The 16115-nt window shown below is 43.9% G+C and overlaps 1 protein-coding gene across 1 annotated transcript in view; it reads left to right on the top strand.

Moving 5' to 3' along the window:
• The window catches only part of vwa8 (von Willebrand factor A domain containing 8), a 61963-nt gene extending 50007 nt beyond the window's left edge, over positions 1-11956 (top strand). The window contains exons 40-45 of the mRNA XM_069663552.1: positions 485-593; positions 3789-3914; positions 4406-4564; positions 6359-6457; positions 7725-7963; positions 9613-11956. Of these exons, the coding sequence (XP_069519653.1) occupies positions 485-593; positions 3789-3914; positions 4406-4564; positions 6359-6457; positions 7725-7963; positions 9613-9721 (841 nt within the window). The 3' untranslated portion in view covers positions 9722-11956. The remainder of the gene's footprint in view (positions 1-484; positions 594-3788; positions 3915-4405; positions 4565-6358; positions 6458-7724; positions 7964-9612) is intronic.
• The last annotated feature ends 4159 nt before the right edge of the window (positions 11957-16115 follow it).

Raw genomic sequence — 16115 nt, 5'->3', positions numbered from 1 at the left:
TGCAGTCACACCTGCAGCTTTGAATGTAAACTAAACGTAAAGAGAAGTGTTTAAAGTTCTGAGATGGTCAGAGGAGATAGATGTCGCTGAAACTGAAAGGCAAAAGAGAAACTAAATGATCGAACGTCTGTGTTTTGCTTCAACATATTGAGTCAAGTCTTCTGTATCCCCCCCCTCCCCCCTCCCCCCTCCCTTTCCTCTCTCCGTCCCTCTCTCCGTCCCTCCCCCCCCCCCCCTCCCTTTCCTCTCTCCGTCCCTCTCTCCGTCCCTCTCTCCCCCCGCTCCCTCTCTCCCCCCCCTCCCTTTCCTCTCTCCGTCCCTCTCTCCCCCCCTCCCCCCCCCCCTCCCTTTCCTCTCTCCGTCCCTCTCTCCCCCCGCTCCCTCTCTCCCCCCCTCCCTTTCCTCTCTCCGTCCCTCTCTCCGTCCCTCTCTCCCCCCGCTCCCTCTCTCCCCCCCCTCCCTTTCCTCTCTCCGTCCCTCTCAGGCTGAAGGAGATCGACATGAGCGAGTACGACGCCTCCACGTACGAGCGGTTCTCCAGCGCTGTCAGGAGACAGGTTCAGTCCCTGCGCATCATCCTGGACAGTCTGCAGGTCAGCTTCACCCCATCACACAGAGGTCACTGTTGTGATCAACACATATTATAAGACTTTAGAACGAGGCAGAACAATGACACCTGTGGGGACGGCGGTTCAGAGACTCACTCTGTCTTCATCGTTAAGGAGTCAGTGAAGACTTTCTGTACAGGCAGACAGAAGGCAGACTAAACTCATAGGCTGTGAAGTCAGTATATGACAATGAGTTGACCTCATATAACCCCTTTGATGTGATGCTCGGACAGGAAGGAGAGGGCGCTGTCCCACAGGAGCCTCCTGATTGGTCGAGTAAATGTGTGTGTGTGTGTGTGTGTGTGTGTGTGTGTGTGTGTGTAACGAGAGTAAAATCATGCAGCACGTGAGAATGATTACAGAGCAGCGAAACTGAGCCGTGCGCTCCTGTCCAGGTGTGAAGCTCTTTTTGTATATGTTGTGGTGGGTGGATATTTGTGTGTGTGTGTGTGTGTGTGTGTTTTCCATCCAGGTGTTTGCAGCCATGCCTGCGCTGGCTTTGAACGTTGGTTATTGTTTGTATGTGTCCCTGTCGCCCCGGGCGTCTTGTTCCCCGCTGTACGTGATGGAGATTATACCTCCCCAGCAGGCGTGTCGCTGTGAGGTCATCTTATTTTTATCATACCTGAAGAGTGATTTAAGGAATCACACACACACACACACACACACTCTGTACACTAGCTGGCAAGCTTTCAATAAACTGGTACCGTATTGTTTCCACCCGCCTGAGTCTCCCTGAGGAAAGCCCCTCTATTCATCTCTCAACAATGGACGGGCTTGCCAGATGTTCACACCTGGGCCTGTTTTTATCGAGCGTCTCAGAGTATGAAATCAACCATACACCACTTATTTCTTTCTACTACCTGGCCCTTGAAATTCGAAGCATTCTTTTATTTTAAGATAATCCTTTATTGATCCCCAGGGGGGAGATTCGGGAACCAAGATTATTTATTAACCAAGAAAATGACTCATAGCAGAGGTGAACTCACCTGTCAGGAGTTCTCAGGAAACCATGCAGAGACATCACACGGGAGGAGAGACTCATGAAGACTTAATGACAGTAAATGAGTCAAACTAATCAGTGATAAAAATGCAACCGAGAGTAAGAACTAGTATACTAGAAGTATTAATAATAATAATAATAATAGAAATAAACACTGTGTTCACCTTGCTTACAGATAGATGGGTAGGAAACTGCACAGAACTACACGTGGTGTGTAACCTTAACAACGACTTTCCAACTGCAACATGCTCCTTAAAAATATTACAGAATATTAGAAAATATAAGATAATATTCTGACAAATATTCTAAGATTATTGCCCCTCTTTCCAGGGTGAGTAATTATTATTTCTTGGTATCTATATATGCTGCTGTACTGTATGAATTGTTAGTTAGTTATATGTTTGCATATTAAACAGTAAAACACCTGTTGCACTGTAAGCTCTACTCTATATGTGACCATGATGGGATGAAGCACTCTGCTCTGACACAACTCTCCAACACGCCTCATCCTTACATCTAAAGCTCACCTGCACCTACTTATCCATCTTCATACCTTTGTTCTGTCTGTCAGTTCTTATCAAAGATGTTTCGTCATGTGACCGTGTACACACGTCATGTGTTATGTAAAAATACCTCAGCACACACTCGACACTGAATATCAACACTGCAGGCTTTTGTTAGGACTGAGTGTGTGACCCAAACTGGGCGCGTCGGAGCGGCTCGTGTTCTTTCTTTTGTCCGGTAAAGGAGCGCTCCTTCCTCAGAGAGCGCACTGAGCACAGGAGAAAGTGCTCCTCCTCTCTCCTCCCTCCTTCAAAGGGACCGCGGAAAAAAGTGAAAGGAGATCTTAAGAAACAGGGTCACAGCTGCGAAGAGGCCTCCCAGTGTGTTTTATTCAGAGGGCAAGGTGGGAGGAAAGGTGCTGCACTATACGACCAAGAGTCAGTGGACACCTGTGGTCATTATTGAGGTCAGGTGTTTCAGTCTCACACAGTGTAACAGGTGTAACAGCTCACCCGCTTACTCACTTACTTACTTACTTAATTACTTACCTACTTACTTACCTACTTGCTTAATCACTTACTCACTTACTTGTTTACTTGCTTACCTATTTACTTACTTACTTAATTACTTACTGGCTTCCTTACTTACTTACTCGCTTACTCGCTTGCTTGCTTTCTTACTTGCTTACTTACTCACTTGCTTCCTTACTGACTTACTTGCTTACTCACTTACTCGCTTGCTTGTTTACTTGCTTACTTGCTTACTAACTTACTTACTTTCTTGCCCTTTTATCCGCTTAATTACTTACTTACTTGCTTCCCTACTTCCTTACTTGCTTACTCGCTTGCTTGCTTGCTTGCTTTCTTGCTTGCTTACTTACATACTTACTTACTTACTTGCTTACTTATTTACTTACTTACTTGCCCTCTTATCCGCTTACTTGCTTACTTGTTTACTTGCTTACTTTCTTACTCACTTACTCCCTTACTTGTTTACTTTCTTACTTGTTTACTTGCTTACTTTCTTACTCACTTACTCGCTTACTTGTTTACTTGCTTACTTATTTACTTACTTACTTGCCCTCTTATCCGCTTACTTGCTTACTTGCTTGCTTACTTACTTACTTGCTTCCTTACTTACTTACGCGCTTACTCACTAGCTTCCTTACTGACTTACTTACTTGCTGACTCACTTACTCGATTGCTTATTTACTTGCTTACTTGCTTACTTACTTGCCCTTTTATCCACTTACTTACTTACTTGCTTCCCTACTTCCTTACTCGCTTGCTTACTTGCTTACTTACTTACTTACTGACTGTGATGATAGCATCTTGTTATGCATGCTCATGCAGCATGCTGTCAGCTCTCTCCTCGCAGTATACTAACTCTGTATTTGCTGTAAATCTTTCTTGTTTATAATCAGCTTCAGTTTCTGTCTGGAGTTTTTGCCTCGTTTCATAATCTGTCGCCGCTGAGAGCCCCACCAACAATCAACCATCCTCCCCAGACTGATTTTGAAATGTGTTTAATTATTTGGTTGATTGGTACATAACGTGCTCTCAAAGTCTGTGTGTGTGTGTGTGTGTGTGTGTGTGTGTGTGTGTGTGTGTGTGTGTGTGTGTGTGTGTGTGTGTGTGTGTGTGTGTGTGTGTGTGTGTGTGTGTGTGTTTCAGGCTAAGGGGAAGGAGCGGCAGTGGCTGAAGAACCAGGCTCTAGGAGATCTGGATGATGCTAAAATCATCGACGGTCTGACCGGAGAGAAGGCGATATATAAACGCAGAGGAGAGCTGGACCCAGAGGTGTGTGTGTCTGCCTTTTTTTCTCCCTGAGCCACACCTTTAAACACACACACCCAGACTCACACACATAATTCTGACCTTTATCTCACAGACGCTACATTCCAGCGGTGTGTGTGAGATTATTTTTACTCTCCGTGTTTCTGCTCACACACAGTTTGTAGACATTTCTCCTGCTGTCATGTGTGCTGGTGTGAGTCTGCACACAGAGACAGAGATAGTTCCCACACTTATCATGCTAACACACTCTAACCATAATATGCTGCCATGTTTTCCTACCTCGTCTGGCTCCGAGCGCTGCATATTTTTGGTCTGGCCTGAAGGCCATTGCTGCCAGTTTTGAAATCTGGGCCTCGAGTTGATGTTATTTTAAGAAAGCCGCATCAAATACCACAAAAACACTTTCCAAAGTAGGTGTCGTCTTTAAATGAACCCTTTGTAGCTGCTGATTTAAACATGTTGTGTCTGGTTGTGTTATTTTGTGTGTTTTCCAGCTGGGCAGTCCTCAGCAGAAGCCGAAGCGTCTGCGGGTGTTAGCGGACGTGTCGGGCAGCATGTACCGCTTCAACGGCGTGGACGGCAGGCTGGAGCGCTCCATGGAGGCCGTGTGTATGGTCATGGAGGCGCTGGAGAGCTACGAGCACAAGTTCAAGGTGAGCAAGTCGCACCAAACATCGTCTGTGTGTTACAAGATGTTACTAAGAATGAGCTTTAGATGCAGTATGATTGAATGCAGTCAGTTAAGTTGTGTTTTCTGAATAAATGAGGTGATGGAAGGCAGTCATGTTAGCATCTTCAAATTTCCATAACATCAATACAGCCTAGTGATTATGGAGGTGAGGAAGGTTATGCTCCAGCTGTTTTTATTAAATCATTTAAAACAGGAACAAACAAACTACAATGTCTCACAGCCAGGTTGGTCCACCTCAGCGTTGTCCTCCTGTTTTAAACTCCACGTTTTGTCATCGACAAATCTTTAACTTCATGATGTTAAAGTTTAAAACCGAAGCTTTCCATAGCAAAAAGAAAGAATGCAACAGCTGTTACAGTTTTTATGTTTGATCAGTTTAAACAGGCGCACAGTCTCCTGCTGTCTGTGGGTCTGTTTTGAAATGGGTGAAACATGAGCGAAGATTTGTATTCAAAGATCGTGTCAGAAGGCTTCCACACACAGTACAACAGTGTCGGTATGAGCAGCCATAAAACAAACAATAATTAGATCAAATCTCTTAAATCTGTCCTTTTCTCACGACTTGGTGATGTGAGACTTTATCTGGGTCAATAAACTCCGTCCACCTATCATCCTCCACCTTTCCCTCGCCCTCAGAAAGTCTTAGAAACCAAAACTCATTGAGGTTACAGCAATAACTTGGCCGAAGGAAATATGTGATGGGGAACAACGTTAAGATCTTGATCCTGTGTGTTCATAAAGTAAGGAGCCAATCTGAGCCAGGAGAGCAGGATGATGCAAACGAGGAAGTCAGAGAGAGAGAGAGAGAGAAGAGAGAGAGAGGGAGAGAGAGAGAGAGAGAGGGAGAGAGAGAGAGAGAGAGAGAGAGAGAGAGAGAGAGAGAGGAGGGGGAGTGGGAGTGGATGGGAGACAGACTTCTTGGCCCCTCAGTGACACACAACCCAACCTAATACTGATCACATATCAGCGTCCACACACACACACACACACACACACATCATTGCAGATCATCACATGTCAGCGTGACTTCTCTCTTTGCGTAACAGTCGTTACATAAAAGTGAATCTGATAACAATAACACGTGTCGTGTGTGTGTGCCCGTGCTACCTGCAGTCCTACATTGTGTGTGTGTTTCTGTGTATTAAAATGTAAGACATCCAATAATGTTTGGAGGTCAAACATACAAATCTATCGAGGATTTCTCTGCATGTGAATAAAGACAACATGATGAAACATGAGGCTGAAAAATTAAAGTTTCCTCTCTTATTTATTTCATCCATCAGACCCGTTTTAAAACTAAAACATGTCGGTGTTGTAGAAAAAACTTCTGACTCTGGTCACAACAAATTAAGTAAACACGCGTCCGACCCAGCAACAGCGCTACAGCCGGATGAGACACACAGTCGCATACCTCCGAGCGCCGCAGTCACAGCTGTCCTTATTAGAAATAGCACATATACATAATACCTGTGGTCTGAAATAGCTGAGCGGAGCCCACAGCGCCAGGCGGATCCGGGCTTATGTAAGCCAGCTGTGATGGATGGTCTATAGGAGGCATGCTGGCATGACGGGGTTAACATGCTGCAGTGCAGGTGTAAGTTACGATGTGACGTCGCTGCACCATCACACCTGCGTCTTTACATTCCAAGTGCTAAACTTGGACCTGTACGGATGACACGACAGGGATTTACACAGAGTTGTTGTTGTGTTCATGTGATTTTATAAATCATTAATGATTAATGTTTTCTCTGCGCAGTACGACATCGTGGGCCACTCAGGCGACGGCTACGACATCGAGCTGGTCAGAGCGGACAAAGTCCCCAAGAATAACAAGCAGAGACTCAAAGTCCTCAAGGTACACATTCATCATCAGCCTGTGCACCAGTTATTACCACGCATACATACCTAGATATACTGAAGACAATGCTGCTTTTTTCATGTATTTCTTTCTCACTCTCAGAAGGTCGTTTAGAAATACGGCTGCTCGCAGGAGGCTGCAATGTTGCAAAAGTGTTTCCTGCTGTATACATCATCCAGTAGTATCTAATCTTTTACAAAGCGGTTTCTTTTGTCTGAAGAGAAAACATTGTTTTTAAACTTGGCTGAACTGCCTCGTGTTTTTTACCCTGGACTCTGTTTTTAGAGGGCGTCTAAATGACTGATAGCTACAAAACCCCCAAAAGTAATTCCTTTTATTCAGTGGCTACATCGCTATCTTCAAAGCTACCAGACTCCACTGAAAAATGGAAAAATTTGCAGAACGCTGAAGTTTTGGGTCGACCGCTGCCTCGCTCAGTTAGATTATTTGAGTAAGCAAATCCTGTGTGAGAGGTAAAATTATTGTTTTAGCAATGGAGTTTGGCGGCTTTAAAAAAAAAATTGAATGGCTGTTTGTGTTTTGAAAAAAAAAAGGCTTAAAAAAAACCAAACAGAAACAGCCGTAACATTGCTCTTTTTTAATCCACCAGACTCCACTGACTAAAACAATATGTCCAAATAGCAGAAAACAGGAGTGTTGCTGCCCTGATCTGTTAGTTTATTATGTTATTGTGTGTCACAGTTGTATTGTTTTGGATCTGAGCTAACCATGTAAAACACTGAAGTCACACAATAACACCAACAAACAGATGCAGGGGTCAGACAGTAACGCTCGTTCTGGGAGGTAAAAATCAGTGTTTTTCTGAATGGAGTCTGGTGTGTTTGCAGAGAGCGATGTAACGTCTGTCTGTGGTTAAAACAATCATCTTCCTCTGTAACAAAAAGGTCTATCTCTGTAGGGATCCTTTCTGTCATGTTGTCACACACTTAGAAGAACAATCTGAGCCTGTCAGTGTTATGTTGCAGCCATTACAGCCTGTTTCACTGCTGCAGGCTGAACTACTGGAGCAGTTCCAAAACTTTATTTTAGACATTTAGACCCCAAAATATGAAAAAAAAAAAATAGGACTCTATAGCTAATCAGTGTTATGCTCTGTGCTGTTTGCATTGGCCACTCTCGTACTTCTCAGGCTCAGACTCTTCTACAAAGCTGTCCACATTTTCCACAGTTAAAGAGTCTTGCGTCTTGTTAAACCTTTTCTCCTCGTGTTGTTCCATCTCCCTCCTCCTCCCCCACCCTGCAGACCATGCACGCCCACTCTCAGTTCTGCATGAGCGGCGACTATACTCTGGAGGGCACCGACGCCAGCATCAAGGAGCTGGCACGAGAAGAGGCCGACGAGCACTTTGTGGTGGTGCTCAGCGACGCCAACCTGGAGCGCTACGGCATCCGACCCGAGCGCTTCGCCCAAGTCCTGACCTCTGACCCCCAGGTCAATGCCTTCGCCATCTTCATTGGATCCCTCGGTGATCAGGCTGAAAGGTGAGGAAGTGAAGAAGGAGATAGGAGCATAAGGGGGCAAAAGAGGAAATAGGAAGGATAAGTATAGGGGGAGAAAAATAGAGCGTAAGCAAAGATTACAGGAAGTAATTACAAAAAGATGAGGGAAAGAGGGATGCTGATGAGGAAGGAAAAGGTGGAGGGGAGGAAGATAGATAGATGCAAGAGTGACTGTTTTTAACACCAATATCCCGCTGAACAAAAGCAGAAATCTTTGGTGATCCTGCAAAAGTTGTTAAACTAGACTGCAGCCAGAAACAGGACAACTAGATGTCAACATGAAGCACAGCAAGGACGGCTTCTGCCTCTGCTTCTGCTGACCTTTGTTGTCACCTCCCAGATTAAGTCCTGAGCTTTGCAGGCGGGACAATAGAGGAGTAAGTGCACTCATTGAGGAGCCACTGGCCTCATGGTTAGAATCCAGTCTGAAGCTGAAGGACCTTCAGAAAGAGTAGGAACAGCAAGAGAGAGAGAGAGAAGAAAGCAAGGATAGAAGTGCAAAGAAAGACGCCTCTGACCCGGGAAACAGCTAGAGCAGGAATTACTGTCTTTAAGGGAATTCTGGTACTTTTAAACATAGGCTCTTTTATCTAAATGACAAATAAGTAGAATTTATTCTGGAAGTGTTGCAGATGATTCCCTCAGCCTGTAACCATGGACCACGCTGTATTGGTTTGAGACACGAATGTAATACAGGCAAATGCGGCCTTAAAAATACATCCACTAAAAGTGCTTGTTTTTGCCACTGAGGGGCTCAGATTACATTGCTCTTGCAGCAGAACCAGACTCCATTGACAAAAAGAGTAAGTTAACCTCACAGAAGTCAGGAGTTGCTGGGCTACCTGTGCCTCAATTAGTTTGTTTGATTGTCATAATGTGTGTTTCAAAAATATCTACATGAGCCGTTTAAAACACCAAAGTCAGACGGTAACACGAACAAACGAACCAAACGAGGACGCAGTAGATCAGCGACTCCTGAGCTCTGCAAGATTAAATGCCTGTTTTTGTCACTGGAGTCTGGCATCTTCCTCTGTAACAGAAACATGTATCTCTGTAGGGATCCCTTCTGTAATGCTGTCAGACACTTAGAATAACATTGCAGCCATTACAGCCTGTCTCAGGGCTGTCGGCTGAAGAAATATAATGGAGAAAGTCAACGTCAGGTAGAAGTCAACTCTGACAGTTCAAGCTATATAAAGTCTATGGAAGTCAAAATGCAGGGATACAGGGGCGATACTAATATGTTTGCAAGCATTGGAGTCATGGGGAAGCCAGGCGGTAACTGTTATGTAATCTGTGCGGACGCTCTCAGAAGACTGTTTGTATCTGTGTTCATGCTTAGGAGGACAAACTGCTCACTGTTGTGAATGTTTGAGCTACTTTAGGAGTGAAAGAACAGAAATCAGTGCCATCACAGGAAGTGGAAGTGGCTGTTGTCTCATTCTAAGCTCCTCCATGTGAATGACAGCCCTTTCATTCACACACACTGCTCTCCTTCAGTGGAAGCTTCTAGCACCGCTCACACACCATACAAGCACTCGTCTGTCTTTTACTTTAGGAAACTCTCTGTAACAAAAGTTCAATCCTTGTTTTTAAGCCCAAACTTTGTATCTTTTCCTCTTTCGTTTCAGACTCCAGAAGACCCTTCCAGCGGGGAGATCCTTCGTAGCCATGGACACGAAGCAGATCCCCCAAATACTGCAGCAGATCTTCACATCCACAATGCTGTCCAGTGCCTAACACTCACAAACAAACACACACTCACTGCATATCTCACTCAGATTAGTTCTGCGAGCGCTGAAGCATCGGCACGACGTGTCTTTAACCCACTTTCTGTATCAGATTATGTCACTTTATTTGAGCTGTATCAGGTCCAAGCCTTGGAAGGAGACAGACGGTTATATTTATTATTTTACTGTCGGCGTAACGTGACGGCGGCGTGTTCGCGTGACAGAGGTAAATGCTGCTTTGTCGTGTCCCTCGGGGGAACAGTTACAGCACAGTGAGGTCTGAACCAACTCTGTGATCTTGTTGAGTGTGACTGTTCTCTGCTGTGAAATGACACACACTGTATTTCTAACCACAGTGGCATTATGAACGCTGGAGCCTGTCTCAGACCCCATGTGGGGATCAAACACACGCTCTGACCTGTTGTTGTTTTGGTGTTTAAGCCGCTGACGCACACACGCAGACGTCTTTGTCCTGTTTTGGGCTGTGAGGAACTTGACTCGGACGGGAGGGTCGTGAACTTGAAACGGCCTCACTTATTCTGACTTCCTCCTCATTAATCGTCTGTCACCGAGAGAAACGCACACACATGCAGGAAGGGCAACACCAACGCACCACCTGAGCGACACTTGGATGTGGCACGACGCAGTAACCCGGCTTCTCTGGAATGCTGGGACTGTGACCGGGGAATTTCCCACCTGACTGCACACGCTCTTTAAAGGCAGCCGCTGTTGCACAACCCCCTGCCGCGTGTGTGTGTGTGTGTGTGTGTGTGTGTGTGTGTGTGTGTGTGTGTTCTCCTTCAGCATCTATGTCAACATGCACAATCCCTTTCCTTCCTGGCCGCAGGACCCTCTGACGCCTCAGTCCTGTAAGGAATCTTGGATCGCCTTTCCTTGCCGGACCTCCCACTCCTCTGTCTCAGACCCACTGCTTGGTTGTGCCTGTGAAGAGATTGAAGAGAATTCCATTCATCTTAAAATCTGGTCCCTATTTCTTACATATTGTGGGTGACTAATGACTAATAGGTACTAAAAGTTAAAAAAAAACCCAGCTGCAGTGAAACATAATCCTCGATGGGTCAAAGGTCGTCCACTAACAGTTCTTGTTGTTTCCACTGACAGGCTCAGATTGTTATTCTAAGTGTGTGACAACATTACAGAAAGGATCCCTACAGAGATAGACCTTTTTGTTACAGAGGAAGATGCCAAAACAGCCGTTACACCACCCTCTTTAGATCCACCAGACTCCATTGAAAAAACAGCTTTTTTTACCTCACAGAACAGGAGAGTTACTGATCTACTGCTGCATTGTTCTGTCTAGTTTGTTTGTGTTATTGTGTGGCTTTGGTGTTTTACATGGTTAGTTCTGATCCAAAACAATTTTGTATAACACAAAAAACGAATAGATCAAGGCAGCGACACTCCTGTTTTCAGCAATTTAAAATGATTGTTTTTGTCATGGGGTTTGGTGGCTTCAGAGAGGGCTATGTTTCGGCTGTTTCTGGTTTCAAATAAGCATCTTACCCTAACCACAAAGTCTGTCTCTGTAAGGATCATCTGTAAGGACACTCAGAATAACAATCTGAGCCTGTCGCGAGCACGAGACCTTTCAGTGGACGTTTGTTCGTTGATTGGATGCACTTGCCTCCAAGGATTACGTTGCTGCCAGTACAGACTGTTTCACAGCTGCTGGGTCAAGAAATCACTCTACACCGTTTTATACCAAATAGTCATTCAAGTCACTAAATATATACAGGTCAATTGGGCCCAGGTTCAAAGCACACAGACCTTTGCGTGCACATCATGTTTCCTGTATAGATCTCAGTTCACTGACATCCTGCTGTGCAGTCAGATTAACTCTTCTTTTCTGTGCCAACTTGTAGCCACGTGCAGCCAACACCACGTCCCTGCTTCGCCCCTGGTTGTCATACTTTGTGCTCTCACTGGATCTGTGAAAGGATCAATAGAGCAGTCTGTGAAACGATCAGCCTCCATTGATCCTGTGATAGAGGGATGTCCCTGTTTTTATTAACCCACTTCTGTCTCCCTTTGACCCTGTCTCTGTCTGTAACTCTGCTGATGAGTTGGAAGGAGCAGAAGTGACTCATGTTAAAACTGTAGGTATGAATATGTATGCAGTAAAAGTGTCATATATAGTATATAGTATATAGTATACATATACTCAATCTCTTTAGTCTTATTTAATTGTAAAATGTTTTAACTTCCTGTGACAAAAAATGTAAAAATAATGTACAAAATTTTAATAAAGTCATGTTAACACTCACCAACGTTTTAGCTGCCTGATTATTAAATAATTGATCCCGTTTAGCATCTATGAATCTAACCTTTGCATCCTTCCTGCAGTCTGTTACCTGTCCCGCGGTGTCTCACAAACACCTGGAGGAGGACATATGTTAAACGTCCACTTTGACTCCAGAATAAAAGGATGAGATTTTTATGGCTAAAGGTTAAAAATCCAGGTAACTTTGACCTCATGCCAGTCTCATACTTGTGAACGGGATACATCAGCCACACCTGGAAGGAATTTCATTAAATGGCATCAGTGACGGATGTGTGGCCGATCTCCTCTCTCCACCCCTGTGAATGCTCGTTACTGTGCTGTCGTGAGAAGAGTCTGATGACAGTCGACTTACAGAGAGAGAGAAACAGCTCTGATTGACAGTTTGATGTTTGTGTCATGTATAATATGCCCCGCCTGAAACAAGCTTACAAGCCACCACTATTTAAAAGATGGCAGAAACCAAAGATTAGCAGAACCTCTTAATGATTTCTAAATCAACATTTTCTTTTAATTTTAACGCACTTCTTCATTTCTCCTGTGATCGCTACAAACCGTCCTCCTCGCTCATTTTTGTCTCCTTAAGAACATCACCTTCCTTTCCCTCGTCTTCGTCCAGTCTTTGCTCGTGCGTTTGAATTGTTTCTCAGCCACTTAAAGCGTTTGTCTCAGAGTTTGTCGTCCACAAAGGATTGAACAGACTGTAATAACATATGTTTTCTTTTGGCAATGAAAGGCTCAGTAAATCACAAAGTTTGCTCGAGACACGTCTGTCTGCTCTGATGCATGTGACATTTACTAGGCTGCGAACTCTTCTGTTTAATGTAGGCCTACTAATGATATTAATGATTAATTATATATTTAATTTGATGTAAAATCATTATACAATAACAAGTATAATTGGCTGAGAGACTTTGTCATCTAAAGGACGGTTTAAAATCAAACTGGATTATCTGCAGAACTATTAGTTACAAAGTTGAACACAGGCCTGTTTTTATAATGTTAGTTAAACCAAGGATGTGTTTATATTCTATTCGATAGTTGTGTATTAAGTGTGCATCATGTGTTGAGAGTGTGTTATTGTGTTGTAAGTTCTCCTGCAGGTCACCAGACGCTCTTACTTCTTAGAAGCTGAGGGACTTCTTAGAATCTGACCGCTCAGCGTCCCTCTCATTTCCTCCGTGGTCACTTTTTCCATCTGTTGTAATGGTGTGTTCACTCAACCACCATCACCAGGCCCACCCTCACTGCCACAACAACTCAGCTCTAACAATACAACTGTCAAACCCTCCACGATCTAATTCAACACCTCTGGGTCAAAGTGATCGTTCATATAAATGTTACATATTTTTTTCTGCTTGGGTGACAGCTTTGCTTTGAGTTTTCCACGACAGGATCTCTCGCTGCGTCTCAATTCAGAGGCTGCATCCTTCGAAGGACACAGCCCGCTCCTGTCACCTAGCAACGGGAAGCTAGCAGGCTAACTAGCTAAGAAAACATCTCGTAACTTCCCCTATCATTTTAAAGATAATTTAAAGTTTTCATATTAGATGTTTGCATTGTTCTTTTTTTCACTATATCTCCACCACATCTGTCCCATTGAAAGAGATGTATGGTGGTAATTACACACTGCTGTCTGTCCCACTTTCCTCCCCTGCTTCCTGTATTGACACACTGTTAATCACCCTGGACTTACAGTGACAAGTTGAGCACCCACACATCTACACACTTACACTCACACACACACCTGGCCTAACAATCCTAAAACCCCCGTATGATTACCGCAGAGAGATAAGACGTCTAGACCAGCAGGGTATTACATGTATTAGTCAGTGTGTTGGCCTTTCTTTGTTCTGTTTCCTGTGATGCAGCGTGAGTCACTCACATTTCTGCTGTTGTGTTAAAATGTGCAGAAAATCCAGCTGGTGATTCACGATGCGCAACGACTTGAAGAAAACTATTTTTAGGTACTTTAACTGATGTCATCACATTTGTGTCTGGATCATGTGTTTGACAGAACAAATAACACCCAACAACAGCAACCAGCAGAAACAACCAAAAATAACACCACCACCACCAGCATGAAAACATCAGACAAGACAACAACCACCAAAACCAGTGAAGACAACCAACGATAACTTACAAAGAAACAACAACCAACTAAAGGACAACAATACGCAACAGACACTACAACAACCAACAGAAACTACCAAAGAACCACAAAAACAAACATCTAAGACAGCAACAACTAAAGACAACTAACGTAAATTCCAAAAGAAAACAACCAACTAAAAGAAAACAACAGCCAACAGCACCAACAACCAACTGTATAAATAACACTGAATACAACAACAACCAACAACAACTCTAAACAAAAACAAACCATCAAAGACAACAACATCCAACAACCAACAACAACCAACAACAACTCTAAACAAAAACAAACCATCAAAGACAACAACAACCAAAAAAATAGACAACAACAACCAACAGCACCCATCAGTAACATCAATAATAACCAAAAACAACCAACAACATTAACAACAATGAACAGAAACCATCAACAACTAACAACATCCATTAACAACAACACTAAACAAAAACAACCATCAAAGACAACAAAAGCAAAAATAAACAATAAAAGCAGAGACGTTTTCTCTGGAGGCCAATAAAAGAGTTCTATAAATGTTTGTCCGTCAGCTTTGTTTCTGATGTGTTATAATGAGGATCAATAACTCATCTGTGTGAGACTTGAAGCAGATCTGAATCTAAATGACACAAAGACTGAAGTGACATCACTTCAGTTTGATCCCACAGAGTTCGTCTCAGATTATCAAACAGCACGTTTCTTTTTGTTGAAGGAACGACTCGTCTCGTTTGACGTACAGGAGACGAGAGGTGTGACTGCAGCGTGACTGATCTGTACACCGACCACAGGGACCAAACTGACTGTTCAATGTGATTGATTGCTGCTCTCGTGGCAACCAGCAGTCAGACAGGACATAGTGATTGTCCCAGTGTTTGTCCACACAGTAGGAGCAGGAGTGTGTGTGTGTGTGTGTGTGTGTGTTTGTGTATGTGTGTGTGTTTGCTTATTCTCCTGTCGCTGGGTGATTGATGCCAGCCCGTCCCCAAACAGGAAACTCACCACCAATTTCCCAGTTTGGAATCAATAAAGTACAAAACAGAAAAAGGAAAAGTTGTGAAGTTAACGCAGGCGTCTGGTTTGCAGAGAAGCAGCCTGACACCAGAACTGTGTGAGAAGCTGCAGCAGAGGAATGTTGCATGTTACAGCATATTTCACATAATGATGTGGTCAGTGGACGTTTCTCAGACATGTGTGACGCATGTGGGCTTTTCTGAGTTTCCCTCAGTGTGCATGAGTACGTAATAATGTCAGCCTGATAACAAACGCCAACATACAATGGGCAGGGACACGAGGGACAACAGGGTTTCATTTAGACTGTAAAGCAGTAACTCATCCAAATAAAGCTGCAACTTCCATCAACGAAATCCAAAGCAGGATCAGCGACTCTCTCAGTGATGTGTTTATTCGCCTCCTCGTGCTCATTCAGTCAGGGTAACATCAGTTTATCCTGCATGTCGTAATAAGAACACACGCTTCATTTATATGGATTCATTCAGGATATCTGTTTACTGTAACTGACCTGCTTTACATCGTTCTTACTTATTTAATCTTTAACTAAAACATTAAAATCAGAAATCGAACAAATCTGAAAATCTTTTTACTAAAGCGTAACGACACAAACTGAAGGCTTCGGCCCCCCGAGGAGGCTCAGACGGACAGCTGGCAGCAGGCCCACATCTTTATGGCAGATTCATTAGGCAGTAATAACAGCTCCGAGTCAATGTGCTCACTAATCACCATGTGGTTAGAGCGTGTGTGTGTGTGTGTGTGTGTGTGTGTGTGTGTGTGTGGTTGTTAATATCAGGCTGTGGAAAGAAAGTGTGTGTGTGTGTGTGTGTGTGTGTCGTAAAAAAGACAGAGAGACAGTGACCTATTTGTGCTGAAAGAGATCCCTCCAGGGCCTGGCAGACAACCACACCTTGCACACACACACACACACACACACTCTGAATGACC

Source organism: Semicossyphus pulcher, unplaced genomic scaffold (assembly GCF_022749685.1).
Source record: "Semicossyphus pulcher isolate SPU_LCO1_2020_fin unplaced genomic scaffold, fSemPul1.0.p SCAF_15, whole genome shotgun sequence".
NCBI classification, from domain to species: domain Eukaryota; kingdom Metazoa; phylum Chordata; class Actinopteri; order Labriformes; family Labridae; genus Semicossyphus; species Semicossyphus pulcher.
The sequence above is the reverse complement of the archived record's forward strand: the minus strand, read 5'-3'. Positions and strand labels throughout refer to the sequence as shown.